The sequence below is a fragment of the Mus musculus genome, chromosome 9 (genome assembly GCF_000001635.26).
Source record: "Mus musculus strain C57BL/6J chromosome 9, GRCm38.p6 C57BL/6J".
Lineage (NCBI taxonomy): Eukaryota > Metazoa > Chordata > Mammalia > Rodentia > Muridae > Mus > Mus musculus.
This window is the reverse complement of record NC_000075.6, coordinates 26,999,635-27,017,454: the sequence shown is the minus strand read 5'-3', so window position 1 is coordinate 27,017,454 and position 17,820 is coordinate 26,999,635. Positions and strand designations below refer to the sequence as shown.

At 45.5% G+C, this 17,820-nt stretch overlaps 2 protein-coding genes across 9 annotated transcripts in view; one reads left to right on the top strand and one right to left on the bottom strand.

The window, feature by feature from the left end:
• The window catches only part of Vps26b (VPS26 retromer complex component B), a 25,593-nt gene extending 12,640 nt beyond the window's left edge, over positions 1–12,953 (top strand). Inside the window, exons 3-6 of the mRNA NM_178027.4 lie at positions 2,134–2,298; positions 4,555–4,730; positions 6,949–7,091; positions 7,418–12,953. Coding sequence (NP_821170.1) covers positions 2,134–2,298; positions 4,555–4,730; positions 6,949–7,091; positions 7,418–7,564 — 631 coding nt within the window. The 3' untranslated portion in view covers positions 7,565–12,953. The remainder of the gene's footprint in view (positions 1–2,133; positions 2,299–4,554; positions 4,731–6,948; positions 7,092–7,417) is intronic.
• On the bottom strand, positions 10,119–17,813 carry Thyn1 (thymocyte nuclear protein 1). Of its 8 annotated transcripts, none has more exons than XM_006510688.4 (8): positions 17,671–17,790; positions 17,399–17,504; positions 13,677–13,858; positions 12,241–12,309; positions 11,806–11,898; positions 11,008–11,103; positions 10,504–10,654; positions 10,119–10,297 (listed from the first exon to the last, which is right to left on the bottom strand). In XM_006510688.4, the coding sequence occupies exons 1-8, from the start codon at positions 17,674–17,676 to the stop codon at positions 10,251–10,253; spliced, it is 750 nt and encodes a 249-aa protein (XP_006510751.1). In that variant the 5' UTR covers positions 17,677–17,790; the 3' UTR covers positions 10,119–10,250. The 8 variants fall into 8 exon arrangements, 6 of the variants coding, with proteins under 6 accessions (XP_006510751.1, XP_006510752.1, NP_653126.1 ...); NM_144543.2 differs by having other exon boundaries at positions 10,121–10,297; positions 17,690–17,778; XR_001779072.2 differs by having other exon boundaries at positions 10,504–11,103; positions 13,691–13,858; positions 17,671–17,793.
• Between the last annotated feature and the right edge of the window lie 7 nt (positions 17,814–17,820).

The window sequence follows — 17,820 nt, the reverse complement described above, 5'->3', positions numbered from 1 at the left end:
ATCTGAGGGTTTTTTAGCAAAGCAGAGGGAACTGGGGAGAAAGGCAAGCCACCATGCTTGGTAATTCCCACCCCTACCCTAGTTATTTGCCTTAGTGCTTTTTATGTAGAAAGGTATGGTAGGAAGAAAGTCAAACAATAGGGTGGCTCCTCACAAGCAAGCAGGCAAGCAGGCAAGCAAGCAGGCAGGCAAGCAGAGGCCTCAAAGTGTAGCTCAGTGTGGAGTCACATAGGCACAGATTTGACAAATTAATATGAGGCACTGGCTCAGTCCTCAACAACACACAGACATATTTAAACAGAATCACAGTGATCCAGCCGTTTAATTCAGCAGTAGATCCCAAATAACTGGACACTGAGTCTGGAACAGAGAATCTAACACAGCAGTCATGGCGGCATATGCCTTGAGGCGATCTCTGTGACTTCAGGCCAGGCAGGGCTAATTTTGAGACCCTATCTCAAAAAAAAAAAAAAAAAAAAAAAGGCTACATTCAACCAACATGGTGGTCTGTGCATTTGGGAACCAGAGGCAGATGGATCACTATGTTTGAGGCCAGCCTGGTCTTACAGACCACCCAGAGCTATATAGTGAAGCCCTGTCTCAAAAACACTTTGAAGGACAAAACTATGTTCAGTCAGTGGCATACCAGTGGATCAGGATCTCAGTCCTTTCCCCTTCCCCTCTATGTTGTGTTGAAGCAAAACAGTGGTTTTTGTTTTGTTGTTTTGGAGGTGTGGGGGACCGTCTGTGACAGAAAGTCTCTGTGAGGGAGGGGTAAAGATGTGCTTAGGCCCCAAATAGAAACAGCATAAAGCAGAAAAGAATTAGAAAGCTTGACTTGAATCTTTAGTAAAGTGCAGTCCTCTACAGGCAGTGAGATGGATCTGAGATCCGAGCAGGACTGCCTGGAAGCTGTCGGTGCCCCACTGATGTGGCTCACTTGCAGGGCTGTTAGCATTCCAATCGTGCTTAACAGGCACTGGACTATCAGAGGATGACTCAGAAGAAACTATAACTAAGGGGATTCGTCCTCTCTCAGGGGGTCTGTATACTATTATATCCAGGGAACTGGGATGCTGGAGAAGGCAGTGCTGATGGGCTGTTAAACCTTTAGGGTCTACTTACTTATCTTCTTTCATACCTATGCCCTACCCTGAAACTGCCTCCTCTGATGAAATCAGAGATTTCTTTGCTACTTTGTTGTGTTACATGAAGTCACTTTTACACTCATAAACCCAATCATAGTTTTTGAATTACTCTTTCCCTGTCTTGATTTTTTTTGTTGTTTGTTTATTTCCCTCCAGATTGTGAGCTTCAGTTAGCTGTAAGCTTAGTTAGGGTTTCCATTGCTGTGAAGAGACACCATGACCGAGGCAACTCCTAGAGCATCATCATGGTGGGAAGCATGGCAGTGTGCAGGCTGGCAATGGCTTGGGAAAAGCTGAGAGTTCTACATTTTCATCCAAATGAAGCCAGGAGCAGAGGCTTTGGCACTGGGTGGAGCTTCAGAGCTCACCCACATAGTGATGCACTTCCTCCAACAAGGCCACACCTCTTACTAGTGTCACTTCCCATGGGCCAAGCATATTCAAGCCACCACAGCTTCTCTTGAGATTTTATTATACTTTTCCCATGCCAGCAGAGGCTAAGCTAAGAAAGACAGCTGAAGTGAATACATGGCTTGCTTTCTCCATGTCCTGCTCCTCACTTGTATTGATCAGCTACTGTTTACTGGAGAGGCATGGAAGTGTGTGGGCTAGATCTCTGTGCCTAAATAGCCAGGAGTTAGATACTAAACAGTAAGTGGTAGGGGACATAAAAACCATGCTGTTGGAGTGGAAAGTAAAGAAACCACTTTTACCAAGACAAGGTTCTTAGTTCACAGTCAGTCATGAGCTCCCAAAAGGATTTGAAGAAAGGCTTTGATCTGCCTAAAATTGTAATTGTAGAAATCTGTGCATATATATAATTTTTTTCTAAGAAAAGGGCCCATAAATTCTCAAAGGGATATGAAGCGTCAAGGGCTAAACCTTACTAACTGTGGGGTTCTCTGAGGTGAGCTGCTTTGGTGTGGCACCTCTGCAGCATCTAGAGACTGGGGGGATTCACGGAGGATGACGCCATCTCTTACAGCTATTTCCTTCGAGCCACCATCAGCCGCCGCCTCAATGATGTTGTTAAAGAGATGGACATTGTAGTTCACACACTTAGCACATACCCCGAGCTGAACTCATCCATCAAGATGGAAGTTGGCATTGAGGATTGCCTGCACATTGAATTTGAGTACAACAAATCCAAGTAAGTATCCTGAGACCCAGGCTTGTGTGATTGTTAAGTATGGAGTTTAAGAGAAATCTGAGTTGCGTGTCTACTGAGAGCCTCATCATAATGTGCTGCTGGGGGAGACCACAAAAGTAGTACACTAGATGTTAGGCTAGGTAGAGATAGATTGGCCAGGAAATAGAAACTTCATAGGTCAGTATATTAAATTATTTATGATCACATCTGTAAACAAACACAGATGCCTTTCACAGTCAAGCTAAAGTCCTTTTAGGTTGTTTGTTTTGGATGCTAGACAAAGCTCCTTCCTTCCATGGCTGAGAACAACCATGGAATACAATGCCACTGTCATTTTTTTTTTCCTCCCTGCCTTAGAAATTAAAGTGAGGAAACCATGCACCGGCAATGGCCTGCTTCCTTCCTGAACCAAAATGAGTTACAGTACAGAATACCTGATGTATTTTTATAAATGTCTTAAAAAAAACTTTTACCTGCCAAGTTGGAAAGCTGTGTTTTAATTTGTGTTTACTATTAGAACATCAAAATATTTCATTGTTTGTAAGGCGCAGAATTTTCTGGCAGCCATACATTTTTGAATATAATCTGTTCCTGAGAGTATTTGGAGATCAATCCAAAACTGGAAGCAACATCTTCTAAGTCCTCCATACTCTCCTTACTACAGTGGTCTTCCCCAGGTGGGCTACCAACCACAGGCTAGGCATTAAGGAGAGCCAGGTCACGTACTAAGGGTTTAGGAACAAGAGAAAGACTCAGCTACATAGACCAGGCTGGCCTCAAACTTGTGATCCCATTCTTATCTCAAAAGTGCTGGGATTACAGGCTTGTGCTACCGTGCCTGACTGGAACAATTTTTAAACCAGGAGCATAACTTGACTCCAAGAATAATTGTGAAACAAAGTGACACGGTTCTATCTTCCCTGACTTGGAACCTAGTGAGGCCCCAATAAAATGACCATTGTGACCTAGAGCCATTCCTGCTTGGCCTGGCCCACCTGTTGGTTAGGGAATAAGTGCTAGGAAGGAGCGCCACCCTCCCTTGCAGTCTTCTTACTCAGCTTGGTCCTGTTTGTTAACCCCCAACCCTCTGATCAAGGTGGCGCCTAGCAGCAGTGCTATCTGTAAAAGCCTGAAGCAGCCACTAGTCAGCAGTTTTCTGAAAAACAAAAACCAAAAAAGGTGTTTTACAGTCAGATACCTGCAGGCAGGGATAGATACTCCTAGTCTTTGCCTCTCCTTGTATAATAGGCTGTACTGTAAGGGAACAAGAAATATGTATCTTATATGGGTGTGTTCCTGTGTAAAGTTTCATTATAGTAAATGAGTGAATGCTTCATTATTATAAGAGTATAGAAAACCTCAGCATCCATGCATGGTCTATAAATATCCCCACGAAAGGCAGCTGGTGGCCCCCTGTGTTGTCTGCATGCATGGGGTCACCTATTCATAGTCTGCAGCTTTTCCTGTGGACTGTATGCAACAGTGTTGGAACAGTGGGTAACAAAAGCCTGGAAACTAGGAATTGCCTATTTGAAGTCTCTCTCAGTCAGTTGAATGACTGAGTCTTGCAACTTCTTTTTTCCCACTTGCCAGGACAGGAGGCCCAGTTCTGAAGTTCCTGCCAGGGGTCTCATGCTGAGTTCTAGCTTTAGCTGGAAGAGTGCACTGTCTTTTGGGCACCCCGATACAGGGCTGTCTAGCCTGAGGCAAACTATTTGCTGGGAACTGTTAAGGCGCAGTTCCCTGAAGGCATTGTATGGAGAGTAAAGTGGAAGGAAAAGACTTTTTCTGTGCTTGTCAGACTGGCCTAACACCTTAGAAAAGCACATACATTAAAAAATACTAATGGTACAGTTGGGCAAGGTGGTGCACAACTTTAATCCCAGCACTCAGGAGGCAGAGACGGGTTGGAGGCCAGCCTGGTCCACGAAGTGAGTACTCTGCCAGCCAGGAGAACCGTGTTGAACAGAGAAACCCTGTTTTGGAAAAACAAAACAAAGCTAAAGGTGCATCCTGTGGAGATAGAGAAATTAATGTTGAAATAAAATGTATCTCTTTTGAGCAAGATGTGGAAAAGGAAAGTCACACAGATTCCAATAAGCTTGTATCAGGAAACTGTTCCCATAGTGAGGTTGAACATACACGTCCATTATCCCTGTCACCAACAGGGGCATCCTAGATAGCTTGCTCCATGCTGAAACACAGAGCGGCTAGCCACTCCACCACCATCTTCCTCCCGTACCTTCTCTTCTTCAGATACCACTTGAAAGATGTCATTGTAGGGAAGATATACTTCCTGCTGGTGAGAATCAAGATCAAGCACATGGAGATAGACATCATCAAACGAGAGACAACAGGCACGGGTCCCAACGTGTACCACGAGAACGACACAATAGCGAAGTATGAGATCATGGACGGGGCACCAGTCCGAGGTGAGCCTCCTGGCCTAGGGCCACTGTCACTTTGCTCTCAGACCACGTGCTCAGTTTCAGCATTGGGGAAGGGCTCAAATTTTGAAGTAAAATCTCTTTTTTATTTTATCTATTTATTTATTTTTTGAGAGAAGGTCTTCCTTGTAGCCCCGGTTGGTGTGGACTGCATGGGAGGTCCCAGCACTCAGGCAGGAGGGGGAGGGAAGAGCTGAGTCCTTGGAGCTCCAGCTTCCTACCCCATCTATAGCTCCGACAGCCCCACACTGACCTTTTATATATACTTAGGGTTCCATCTCAGGTGGCCTGCCTGCACATGCCGGTTATCTCACCCCCTTGGTAGGTGGAGGAGTTCAACCTCATCCTTGGCTAGAGAGGATAAGGTCGTCTTAAAGTATTCCTGCATGCAACCCTACATATCAAAACAAAAACTGAAAACTGTTTTAAGATTTATTTGAATATGGAATTGCTCTTTCCTCTGGGCATTTGGATATGTTTTGTGGCTGAGGGCAAGAGGACCATGCACCCTAGTCATTTTCATTGCTTAGTTCTAGCTACAGTAAAGGGATTCACACCAGGAACTCATTTCTGTGCCGTGAGAGTGCACTACTAGATTGCTGGCCATGCTCCAACAGCTTCAGACAACACCAGAAACCACCGGAACTGGTCCTCCTCGAGCAACACAGGGTCTCTAGGATGAGTAGGCTGAAAGCTCATTGCTGTTTGGGAATCTGGATGGTTCCTGGGGATGGGCAAATTGAAATCATTTACGTTTGTCATTGGCTTTATAGCAACTGAGATGAAGGTGGTCTCATTTCCCTTTGAAGTACGTGGTAGTACATTCCCAATGGGTATTCCACGAGGAAGGAAGATGTCACACTGGGCATTACATAGCACTGGAGACAACAGATTCTTAAGTGTTTACTCTGTCAGACCCTTGACAGTGTTGGAGGCCAGCTGTCTTAACTCTGATGTTCCATTTTGACCAGTTGTGCAAGTAGAGGCAACCGTCATTTCTGCTGTACAAATGAAATGGGGCCCAGAAGAGCAGATAATTAAAGGTTCATTTATATTTAGCTTGAGGTTGGCCTTTCTCAGTAGAATAGCTGCCCTCATTTTGTTCCTCCTTAGGCTGTGCTAGGACCTATAAAATGTGTCCCTGGATTCTCTGGTCTCCAGAGAAAGCTTCCGATGCATTCAGAAGTAAACTGGTGACTGAGAACAGGGTCCAGGATGAGTTGTCCACTTTCTAGGCCACTCTACTGCAGATCACTACTGCAGTGGAGATGCATGCTGCGGCATAAACTGACCAGTTTCAAGGGAGGGATACCTGTTGGGGAGATAGCTCCGTCCGTGGTTAGGAGCACTTACTGCTTTTGTAGAGACAAGAGTTTGGGTCCTAGCACTCAAATCAGGTAGCTCTGTCAGAATAACTCCAGCTTTCTTCTAGCTGCCTCAGATATCTGAGCATACATGTACGTACTCACATATGGATGCAAATATACACGTCAATAAAAATAAATCTTTAAAAGAAAAAGGTTTTGGGTTTTTTTGTTTTTGTTTTGTTTTTTTGGTTTTTCGAGACAGGGTTTCTTTGTGTAGCCTTGGCTGTCCTGGAACTCACTCTGCAGACCAGGCTGGCCTCGAACTCAGAAATCCACCTGCCTCTGCCTCCCGAGTGCTGGGATTAAAGGTGTGTGCCACCACTCCCGGCAGAAAATGTTTATAAAGAAAAAGAAACCCAGTAATTTAACTGACTTATTGGGTCACACCTCTAATTCCAGCACTTGGAAGGCTGAGGGGAGTTGGGGGTGGGGATTGCTGTGCATTCAAAGCCAGGCAGAACTATATAAAGATCACATTTCAAATAAACAAGGCTTCCCCCCACCCGGCCCCCATCAAACAAGGCACATTGCACCTTGGTGCCTAATGGTTTCTCTGTGCTGTTCTGCGGCTTTCACTGCTTTCTGCAATGGGAGGGTATGCTCAGAAAGCATACACACTGGAATGGGGCTGGATAATCCTGTTTACTTCAGGAAACTACTGAGAAGCCAGGTGTAACACCTCAAAGGGCAGAAGCCTTTGCTCCGTGTCCCTTGCCTTGCTCAGCTGGAGTCTGACCTGCTGCGGCCAGAGCGAGCGAGCGGGTGCTGTAGGAAGGTGTGGTGCCTCTTGGTGCCTCTCGTGTCCCTTGCCCTGATCTTTGCCTCTCCCCTTACAGGTGAGTCCATCCCCATCAGGCTCTTCCTGGCAGGGTATGAGCTCACACCCACCATGCGTGACATAAATAAGAAGTTCTCTGTGCGCTATTACCTCAACTTGGTGCTGATAGATGAGGAGGAACGGCGCTACTTCAAGCAGCAGGTGGGTGCCTCGTCCAGGACCCTGGGTCCCCTTGGGCACAACACAGAAAGGCCACCATTCCCACAGAGTGCCATCTTGCTACCACCTCGGCCCCTCCAGCAGGAGTGCAAATTCCCAGTTCATACCCAGGAGCTGCTTTCTCAGGCCTAACCCCGCCCTAGTGGCTCACACAGGGACTTGGGTATTAGCAGCCAGTGCTTTGGTGAGAGATGAACAAAGGAGGTTATTCCTGGTGGAGATTCCCTGGGACCCAGGTGGGAACCCCTGAGAAAAGCATCCCCGAGCCTCTCTCAAGTACTGTTTTGCCCTTTCTTCCAACTCTGTAGGAAGTGGTGTTGTGGCGGAAGGGTGACATCGTACGGAAGAGCATGTCCCACCAGGCAGCCATTGCCTCACAGCGCTTCGAGGGCACAACCTCCCTGGGTGAGGTGCGGACCCCTGGCCAACTGTCTGACAACAACAGCAGGCAGTAGGCCCCTGGGGCCAAGAAGTTGCTGGGCTTCCACCACAGAACCCCCATCTGCCGAATACCAGCCACTGCGGGAGGGGGAGGATGGTGTGAGGTTCAACTGGCTGTTACTTGCAACCTTGGAAACAAATCATGTTTTTTACTTAAATTTTTTTCTCTGAAGAACCTAAGGGGCTTGGGTTGGGCAGCAGTCTCCCCGGGATGCTGCAGCCTAGGTAGGGATAAGGAGAGGAAACATTCTGGAAGCTAATCTCTTCCTTGGGAATGAGCTCTGTGTCAAGGCTGTCTCAAGCCTTAAAGCAGAGTTGAGAGCACACATCCTTGGCTCCAGGTTCTCTGGGCTTCCTGATACAGAAGCTGAGTGTGTCCCTGGCATTTACCTGCCACCAGGGCTCTGGGTAGTCGTGTCTTATACTCCCTGTGACTGTTCTGAGATAGTGACAGAAGGGCCTGTCTCATCTAACTTGGAAGAACACTCAAGAACAGGAAGCTACCTCTCGGGGTGTCCGGGACGTGGTGCTCTCGAGTTTCTACAGTCACCTCTGGCCTCTCACTACTGGGACCAGACCCTTCTCTTCTTCATCTTCTCTAGCTTGTCAAGAACTATACAGGAGCAGAAGCTTAAGGAAGGGTCTGTGTCTGACTCCTCTTACTTGTGAGAAACAGGCACAGAGAAGCCCTGATTCGGTGTCACACATGGATGGCAAGGGGCTGAACTAGGTCTCCTGAGGGGGAAAAAGAAACATCAGGCAAGGCAACCGTCTGCCTTCACCACATGACTCCTCTTGGCAACCCAGTGTCTGGGTTGTTGTAGGGAATTACTTTAAGTTATCCAACAAGCCCTAAGCAGAGGGTCTGTTTCCTTTAGCCTAGATCCTAGAAGAGGCTGGGCTCCACTTGCCTCCTAAAGCAGTTTGTCCTACTCCTTGTCTTCTGCTTGATTTCTGGAACTGGGCTTTGTTTCAAGCATGTATAAGTTTTGTCCTTACTCCCACCCAAACCCTTTCATCCCACCATCTACAAATTAGGGGAGGAAGGACCTCTGCACAGGGCTCTGCTACTGTGACTAGAGTAATTCTGCTTGCCAAATGACATCTATCTTCACCAATTCACTGACTCAAGTTTAGGACCACTATTTTGTTTTGTTTTGAATTTAAAAACAAAATAGGACAACTGTGGTGGATGTTGTTATACTAGAGAAGAGGTAGTTCTTCCTCCTGCTCTATGCTTGGCCTGCAAGTAGAAAAGGGGTTGACTGTCTTTCTACCTTGTCTGGAAATGACTAGAATTACCATCTCCTGTTGGCTGTCCTCCCCTGTCTGAGAAAGATCAAGCAGACCTGATGTTCAACAAGTAGTGTTCGCTGGTCTGTGTTCCTTGTAATTTGGAAAGTAAAGGATTTGTTCCTGTGTCATCTTTCAGTTCATGTAGAAAATGGGACTCTTGCAATCTCTGGCTTTGACAGGGCGGGCCGTTGGATGAAAGACTCTTGGAATGACTGGGGGTAGCAGAGCTAAGGAAAGTAAAGTTTTCTCCATGCACAACCCCAGGTTTAGGTGTGACATACAATCCCCATGGGAACAGGTTCACCCATCCAGCTGTCCTTGGCTATCAAGGCTGGGCCCTAGCATATGAGGGAGTTGGGTTCTGGGCTCTTGCCCTTTTCAGGATATGAGACTAGACTCTGCCGTGCCTCCTTTTAATATCTCATTAAAAAGCATTTGTCAATTTCTCTGCCTCCCAGCCGACAACACAAAATTATTTTCCAACTTTTGCTAATATCATAAGCCTTTCTTCTGGGAGAACTAGAAGGTAGAATATGCTGTTTCTCTCAGGAGCTGTGCACAAGCCAAGTATGTTTTCTCTGCCTGTCCCCCGTTCTCCTTTCTCTGCCAACTGTGAAAGTATGGGAAGGTTCCCATCCCCATCCTTTAAGGTTCCCAAACCTGGAGTGCATAGGTACTAAACCAAGCAGTGCAACTTGTAATTAAGAAGCTGCAGTGTTTACATGTTTCTTAATGTGTTGTCTTTTCAATGGCTGTATTTTAAAAGAACATTTGTTTTAATGATGTCTCTAATTAAAGGAAGCCCTATGGCTTTGGAGGCATTGTGCCCGTGATCCACCAGATTCTGTGGTCTTTCCTTCTTAACACTGTCTCATCTCTGACACAGTATGCAGCATGCCTTTAACACTGCCTTCTTTTCCAGTGGATGGTAAACAGTAATGAGCACTGTACTAACCACCCATTATAGGCAAACATGGCCCAGTTCTGGCCACACTGTCTGGCAATGTGCCTGAAACCCCGTTTTCCACCGTGGTGGGACAAAGAAGACTAAAAGTAGCATGGAAAGATCAAGACATAGATTTACTGAGTGTTCAAAGAACAAGAGACTCAGTCCTACATTTTGCTGTTTACTGCGTAACTACAGAGGTAGGGGCAGGTGAAAGTAGAGGTGCCTACATCTTCTAGCTGACCAAAGGAACCAGGCTGGGATATGACACCTCCAGTGGAGGATCCTTCTACACACAACACAGGTTTAGAAGAAAACACTTCCAACCTTGTCATTAAATCTTTTATTAGGAAAATTAACAAACCATCCGTGCACACGACCCCAGGTGGATACAGCAAGCTTTCTCCTTCTGTCTTATAAAATCTTGGCTTGTTCACTCCATCAGTAGAGCCTTCTGATTAACTTGGTTCTGTTTCCTCCAGGCTCAAAATAAAATCAAACTCTTCTACAAAAAAGAGGGGTTGAGGGTGAGACTGAGGTGTTTATCGTGTCCCGCATAGGGAAGTTGAAGGGCAGCTCCTGCAGGGGGCAGCTGTCTATTAAGAAGCTGGAACAGCTGGTACTGGGTATATAACAGTGGACAGTGTAGCACATAGCCTTGCTTGTGGGTGGCTCAGGTGAGGGCACCAACTCTCCCATGTTAGGTCTCACCTTGAGTCAGAGGCTGAACGGAAAGTCTCTGGCGGGTGAAGAGAGTCATGCTTTTTAAGGGGCCGCCAGTAGCTTTGTGGGCTTGGTGATAGGTTTTAAGCTCCTCCAGAGGGATGAAGCGCTTCATCATTCGAACAAACTGTACATCCACCTATTCGACAGCATTTGAAGGGAACAGAAACACGTTCGGCCAGACCCTGCCCAATTTTAAGGGATGGGTCCACTGTGTTGCCTAGTGTGTCCTTAAATTCCTGTTGCTGAATCAATTTTCAGGCCTCAGCCCACCGAGTAGCTAAGCGCATGTACAGCCTTGCTTCTGTGCACACCCAGAGTTTTTGCTATTTGCAGGAGGTGCCTGGTATTAGGGCTGCCAATATTCTGATATCCCAATTCAGTAAAACTTCATCTAGCTGAGAGCTGGGCTGTGCTCCCTGACCTAACAGTACCCCACATTCTTTTCCCCCTTTTGTCCACTCTGCCCTATGAAACAAGAACAGTTCTTACCATCGACCATTTAGGGTCGTCCTCTTTGCTGGATGGATCGTAATGGGGATTACTTTTCTCAAACTGTGTGTGGTCTGGGTAAGCCTCCTTTACAATCTGAAAGCAAAAAACCCCAATCCAGTCATTTTAAATCCCTGCCCAAGTTTTTTTTTTTTTTAATAAAGATTTATTTATTTTTATATATGAGTGCATTGTAGCTGTCTTCAGACACACCAGAAGAAGGCATCAGATCCCATCACAGATGGTTGTGAGCCACCATATGGTTGTGGGAATTGGACTCGGGACCTCTGAAGAACAGCCTGTGCTCTTAACTGCTGAGCCATCTCACCAGCCTCCTGCCCAAATTTTAATATGCATCTAACTCAAATCCCACCCCCACCCCCCATTCTAATCATTTTCCCTTGCCATGGAGACAGCTGGTACTCTGGAAATAACAATCTAAGGAAGCAAAGCCAGGAAGGAGAGCTGAATTTTCCAAGGTTTCACAGCCATGTTCTAAAACTCAATGATAAGTTACTGTTGGAAACAGGTTTTTATTTTCTCCCAACTCCACACAGTTTTATCCTGAAATTCTTAGTGAAGAGGAGCTACTTGATGGAAACCTCAGATAGTGACAAGTAGTAGTAGGGCCTGAAATGAAGGCCTTCCTATTCTAATCTCTGTCACACAGGTGATGGTCAGGGCACTTTTCCTCACTGACTGTGACAGGCCGAGTGAGGTCGTTTTTGCCTATTTAAGCTGTAGGCCTTTCACAAATCCCTAAAGGGAAGAATCCAGGCTCAGATGTGTGCGTCTAACCTTCATAAGTCCAACAATGCCAGGCTGTTTGCAGTTGCTATGGTAGAAGAAGGCTTCATCCTCCAATTTCATGGCCCTGAGGAAGTTCCGAGCCTGTGTCAAAGAAGAAACAAGGGCTACCCACTTAACAGCTGGGAAGAAAGCAAGTCTGTTTTTATTCAATGTTTATTTCTGTTTTGCAGCTTCTCTCCATTCATAATGAAATCTGTTCCTTTGTTCAGAGTCCTAGCCTTGTTCCAGGACACTAGCCAGAACCAAGCTACTTTGCAGACTGCATGCTGTCACAGCGATTATGATATTTCTGAAAACATTTTCAGATAGAGTTCAGGGAAAAGCAGTACTGGCTAAAAGGCCCTGCTCCTGCAGACTGCGATGGAGGAGGCAGGCATGTACCTAGTGTGGTCAGCTTCAGGGTCCCTGCCCTCATTTCCTTACCTGATAGTTGCGAACACCATCCCAGCAAGCTGTCTGCTTGGGCTGTGCTTTGAGATCCTCGATGCTGAACTAGACAAAAGAAAATCAAGCCATTCATTACTAAAAGGTCACTGGCCAGTCGGTAAGCTTCTATGGAAACAAAAAGTTCTCTCCTTAATCCTGAAAAGTGCTACAGCTGTAAAGGAGCTAGGTAGGTTACTGGAAACTAGTTCCAGGGAGTCACTGGTGTTGAACGTGTAAGTAGCCTTGGGTTTTGCATTGTGAGCTTTGCTAATTAATTTAGTTGAATGGATAATCAGGATAATAAAAGTCTGCTGGTTCCCTGTATTTCACTTATTAAAATATCATAATTCTCTAATATTTCTATTTTTCTCAAGCTAGTACTAAAATTGGCTAATCTTCACTACCTGAATACATGGCCACACTTGTCAGGGAGACGTCTGGGAGCACGGCAACCAGTAAGAAAAATCTACCAACCAAGGAGGGCCAGGTGTGGGGGTGCACGCCTGTAACTCCAGCCCTCATAAACCTGAATGCAAGGAGGAACTTAAATTCAAGGGGCAACCTGGGCTACTTCAAAAGTTAAGAGGCCAGCTTGGGCTACATAGTTAGATCGTCTTAAAAACACGTAACAGCAAAATCAAACTAAGATTGACACTGGAAAACTGAACCAAATGCCTGATTTTATAAATAAAGTTTTACCTTTTAATGTATTGTGTGTGGCCACTTTCTCGTTACAGGGACAGAGCTGCAACACAGCCTATAAAAACCCATAAACCTCTCTGGCTGTTTGCAGAAAGCCTGCCAACCCTTGCTTAGATAGGAAATCAGCAAAACAACACAGGCTGGGCACACTTAATCTTCCCTCATATGTTACATTCTAACTGCAGTCCTCCCTGCCCCAGATCCACCCCACCTCTGCCACCCCTCAGAAAAGAACGGGCTTCCCAGGGATATCAAGCAAACACAGCTTAACAAGCTATAATAAGACCAGGACATGCCGACTCTTAAGATCTGAAATCCAAAACACTCTGGAATATTCTAACATTCAAAACGTCTTGTGTTTTATTAAAGTATTTAAATTGGGGGCAGTGCCTAGGGATATTCACATTTAAAATCTAGAACACCTCTGGCCCCAAGAATTTTGGATAAGGGCTAGTCAACCTTACCATGGTTAATGACAGTAATGTCAACTCCATTTTTAACCATTTCCTTAGAGAGAAGCTGGTGTCTGAATTCTGTGATAAACCACATCCACTGTTCTTTTAGTAGCACTTATCTGTGTTTATGATGTGTGGGAGGATGTGTGGTCAGAGCAAAGCTTTCGGAGTTGGCTCTCCCTTCACAATGGGTTCCAGGTCATCCGACTTGTACAGTAAGTTTCTTAACCCACCTACCCATCTCACCAGCATGACTGAATACAGGTCTAGTCTCACCTTCATGTCTATACCTTTCTCTAGCCGGCTTTCTGGCTCTGACTTCATCAGCCAGTAGTTGCTTAAATTCTTGCCACCATTTTTAAAGGTTGTCGTCATCTCAAGGCTGGAGTTCTCTAGCTTGACTGATGTACTTTCTGAGTTTTCAGTTTTAGTACGTTTCCCGGATAGCTTCTTCCTGTCTGCAGTAGAAAAGCAAGGAAGACACTTGTCATCATGCTGGGAGGCAGTGTCCCATTATGAAAAAAACTTTACTCCCGTCAATGCCTAAACTCACAGCTTAGACTCTATAAAAACATTAGCTGCAGCACTACAGTCCCATAGAGAAGTAACTTCACCTCTATAAAGACTGCACAATATCTGCATGTCAGAGGCTCAAAAATGACATCCTCTTGACTCAACACAACCACTGAAACCATCAACTGCAGCTACCTGTGCTGGGCCCACTCAAGGTTGGTCCTATAACAGTCACTTATGAATGGGGAAGAGCTCATGGGGCACTAGCTTGACTGCTAAAATTGTTGGCTACTGATACTTTCCAGGAGAGGGGAATCACTGTTTGGAGTTTTGTAGCCCCTGCTGAGCCCACCAGCCTCTAATAGACAGCTCCGAACCCAAGGCTTCATAGATGGTTAAACTCAGTAGGTCACAAAGCAAAACGAATAGATGAGTGTGAAGTTTGCAGGCAAGAGGTGTAGGATATAGTAGAGAGATAGGAGGTGAGGGAAGACTGTTCTTGGGGCTGGATACATATCTCTGCTTAAGATTCCAGAAACCTTGGATTCAATTCCCAGTACTGACATGGCTCACAATTGTCTGTATCTCCAGTCCCAAGGGATCCAACACTCCCTGGCCTCTGCAGGTACTGAATGAGCATGGTACATAGACGTACATGCAGGTAAAACGTTCATACGTATAAAACAAAAAATAAACACTAAAACCTTTTAAAAGCTGCTGGGGTTGCCGGGCAGTGGTGGCGTACACCTTTAATCCCAGCACTTGGGAGGCGGAGGCGGAGGCGGAGGTGGAGGCGGAGGCGGAGGCAGGCGGATTTCCGAGTTTAAGGCCAGCCTGGTCTACAGAGTGAGTTCCAGGACAGCCAGGGCTATACAGAGAAAAACCCTGTCTCGAAAACAAAAAAAAAAAAAAAAAGCTGCTGGGTGATAGTGCTGCACGCCTTCAATCCCAGCACTTAGGAGGCAGAGGCAGGCATGTCTCGTTGAGTTTGAGTCCAGCCTAGTCTACAGAGCGAATTCTAAGATAGCCTGAGCTACACAGAGAAATCCTATCCCAAAAACCTAATCAACCAACCAAAAAACAAGATTTACTTAAAAAAGGTTTGTTTGCATTCTGTACATTTATGAAATTGTAAAATTTAATTAATAAAAGAGAACACATTTTTAAAGGATGTCTTCTAGATTACTCAGCGAGACAAAGGGACCCTTGTAGAGTTAAGATCAGAATACCGGTAGTAATAAGTGTGCCCCACCTCACTTCTGTGCCTTTAGTAAGGCTATTCTTTCCAATGAGGAAATGAAGTACTATTTGAAATTGCTTCAATGATTATTTCACACAACTAGGACTTAGAAAATAAGTCTTATCATAAATGTTTAGAAAAACTAACCATTATAATCATTATCAAGTGAAGCTTGAAAGAAGTTTAATCAGGACCATGTAGACGTGGCTTAAAAAAAAAACCCACCTAGATTTTTCTTTGCTCCAATGGTGGGGCCTGAGCCCATTGTTTTACCTATGCTAGACTGGGCTCAAATTCTGCTTCCCTCTGGAGGCCTCCTCTTCCCTGCTGTCACAAAGCTATCTTCAGGACCTTTCACTCATACAGGTTTGCGGATTCCCTCAGAGGAGGAGCTGGATCTTATCTTCACTGTTCTCATCTTTTAGTCAATTAATTGCCTTTTTCTATTAAATTCTAACTGACATAGAAATCAAGAATTGTATGAATTTACTAGGCACCAGCTGCCATACAGTGTTTCCACACATGTACACGTTAATACTCAATCTGTCTGAATATACTTCCTGAAGCATCGATTTATATTGAGATAGGGTCTCAGAACCCTGTAGCCCAGGCTGGCCTCCCATTTGCAGCCACCCTCTTGCCTCAGCCCCCTAAGCATTAGGATTACAGGTAGGAACCATCACACCTTTTTATTTGTTATAGAGCTGTGAGTCTCCTGTTATTGACCAGGCTGGCCTAGGACACATGAATATCTTGATGATAGATATGAACTGTCATATTTGGCTCTACTGTACCTACTTCTCTGAAATGTACACTGCACTGCCTTTACCAGCAGGACATACTGCTGCCTCCAACAGCCTGAGTTTAACTCACAACCTGGGGTTCTTAAACCACAGGAAAAAATTTCAAAGAGAATGAAGCCAAATTAGAGTTTAAGATTTTAAGCCGGGCGTGTTGGCTCATGGCAGAACTTTAGAGCCTGAGACTCCTTGGAGCCTTGCTACAAATTCAAGGCCAGACTAGGCTACAGGCTCACAACAGGAAAGGGGCTTAACATAAAATTGAGCAAGCATTAAGAGGCCAGACATTGTGTCAGTAGGTAAAGGCACTTCCAAGCCAAAAGACCTGACTTTATCCCCTCAGGCACATATGATAAAAGAATCCCCTCCACGGCACCAGCATCAGGGCCAGGGCACACACATGTAAAACCTGATAAAACACAAGATAAGGACCACAGAGAAGCCCTAGAGCATTAGGCTTGTAAGCATAGCTGCAATAAGTTTCTTAACAGCTATGTCTAGCATTTTGGTAGCCTCTGAAGTCACATTGTTCAGGAAATTTAAGGGTAAGTCTAAATGGTTTTGGTGATGTAAGAAACCTATAACCAAAGCACTTGGGAGTGGGGACAGAAAGATCAGGAATTCAGGTCATCCTCAGATGCTTAGCAATTCCAAATTGACAGGCTGATAAGATAAAGACCTAGGAAAAGAAAACTGTGTGTGTGAAAGGTGGGGTCTCCTGTGGTCCAGGCTGGCCTCAAACTCTACACGTAGTCAAGGAAGATCTTGAATCCTGATCTCCCTCTGATTTCTAGCTTTCAGCTTTTTTACATTTCACATGAAATCATGCATGCCTTTCTGTGCCTGGCTTATTGCATTCAATGATAAAAGCAAAGGGTTGGCGAGGTGGCTTAGTTGGAAAAGGCATTTTTTTTTTTTTTTCAAAGCCTAAGGACCTGAGTTCAATCCCTGAGATTCGCACAGTGGAATCGGGGGATTGATTCCTTCAAGTTATCCTCTGATCAGTGTGTGTGTGTGTTCCCACATACTGTACAAAAGTAAATAAATGTAATTTTTAAAGAAGTCTCTTTTCACCTATGCTGTCAAGGTTACACACACACACACACACACACACACACACACACTTTGGAGAGAGGGCCCTGCTTATGTAGTACTCATGTAGTACCAGGCTGGTCTTAAACCCAAGGCAATTCTACAGCCTCAGTCTCCCACATGCGTGGGCCACCACAGTTCCGTATATGTATGCAGTGCTTCATTGCACTATTCTTTGATTGGACAAATAAGTGGAAGGGACTGAAAGTGGAAGTTCTGGCAGAAAGAGTAAAGAAGACGATAAGCAACAACCCCCAAAGTCTCCAAACCAGGGAGTGGAAAAAGGAAATAAAGCACGCCCTACAAGACCACGTTCTTTACCTGCTGCCTTTTGCAGCGTCGGTTCAACTCACCTGGACCAGCAGTCCCAGTCTGCCTCTTGCGGGGTCTCGGCATGGCCTCTCTGTAGGAGGCTGAAGCTAACCGGACGGGTAAGAAACAGCTCTTGTCTTCTAAAACCTGCATGGTGCAAGATGGAGGCAAGAAAGCATACAGGGCCTGGGACTTATGAAGAAAAGTCATGATTAAACCATTCTAATCCCTCTCTCGTTATCTGCGCCCTTTCCTTCTCTCCTAATCTACCTCTAAACTCTCCTGAGTCCCTCCCTAATTCGGCTTTACCCACCACCATTCATTCAACGCACCACCCAAACGCCTTGAAGCACTGCCAGGCTAATCTTCTGGGAGCCTTGAGGCGACTGGCGTGCCCGGACAGGCTTAGTAGAAGACGCGTCTCAGAGGCGCCGCCCCCACGATCTCTGGGAACTGTAGTTTC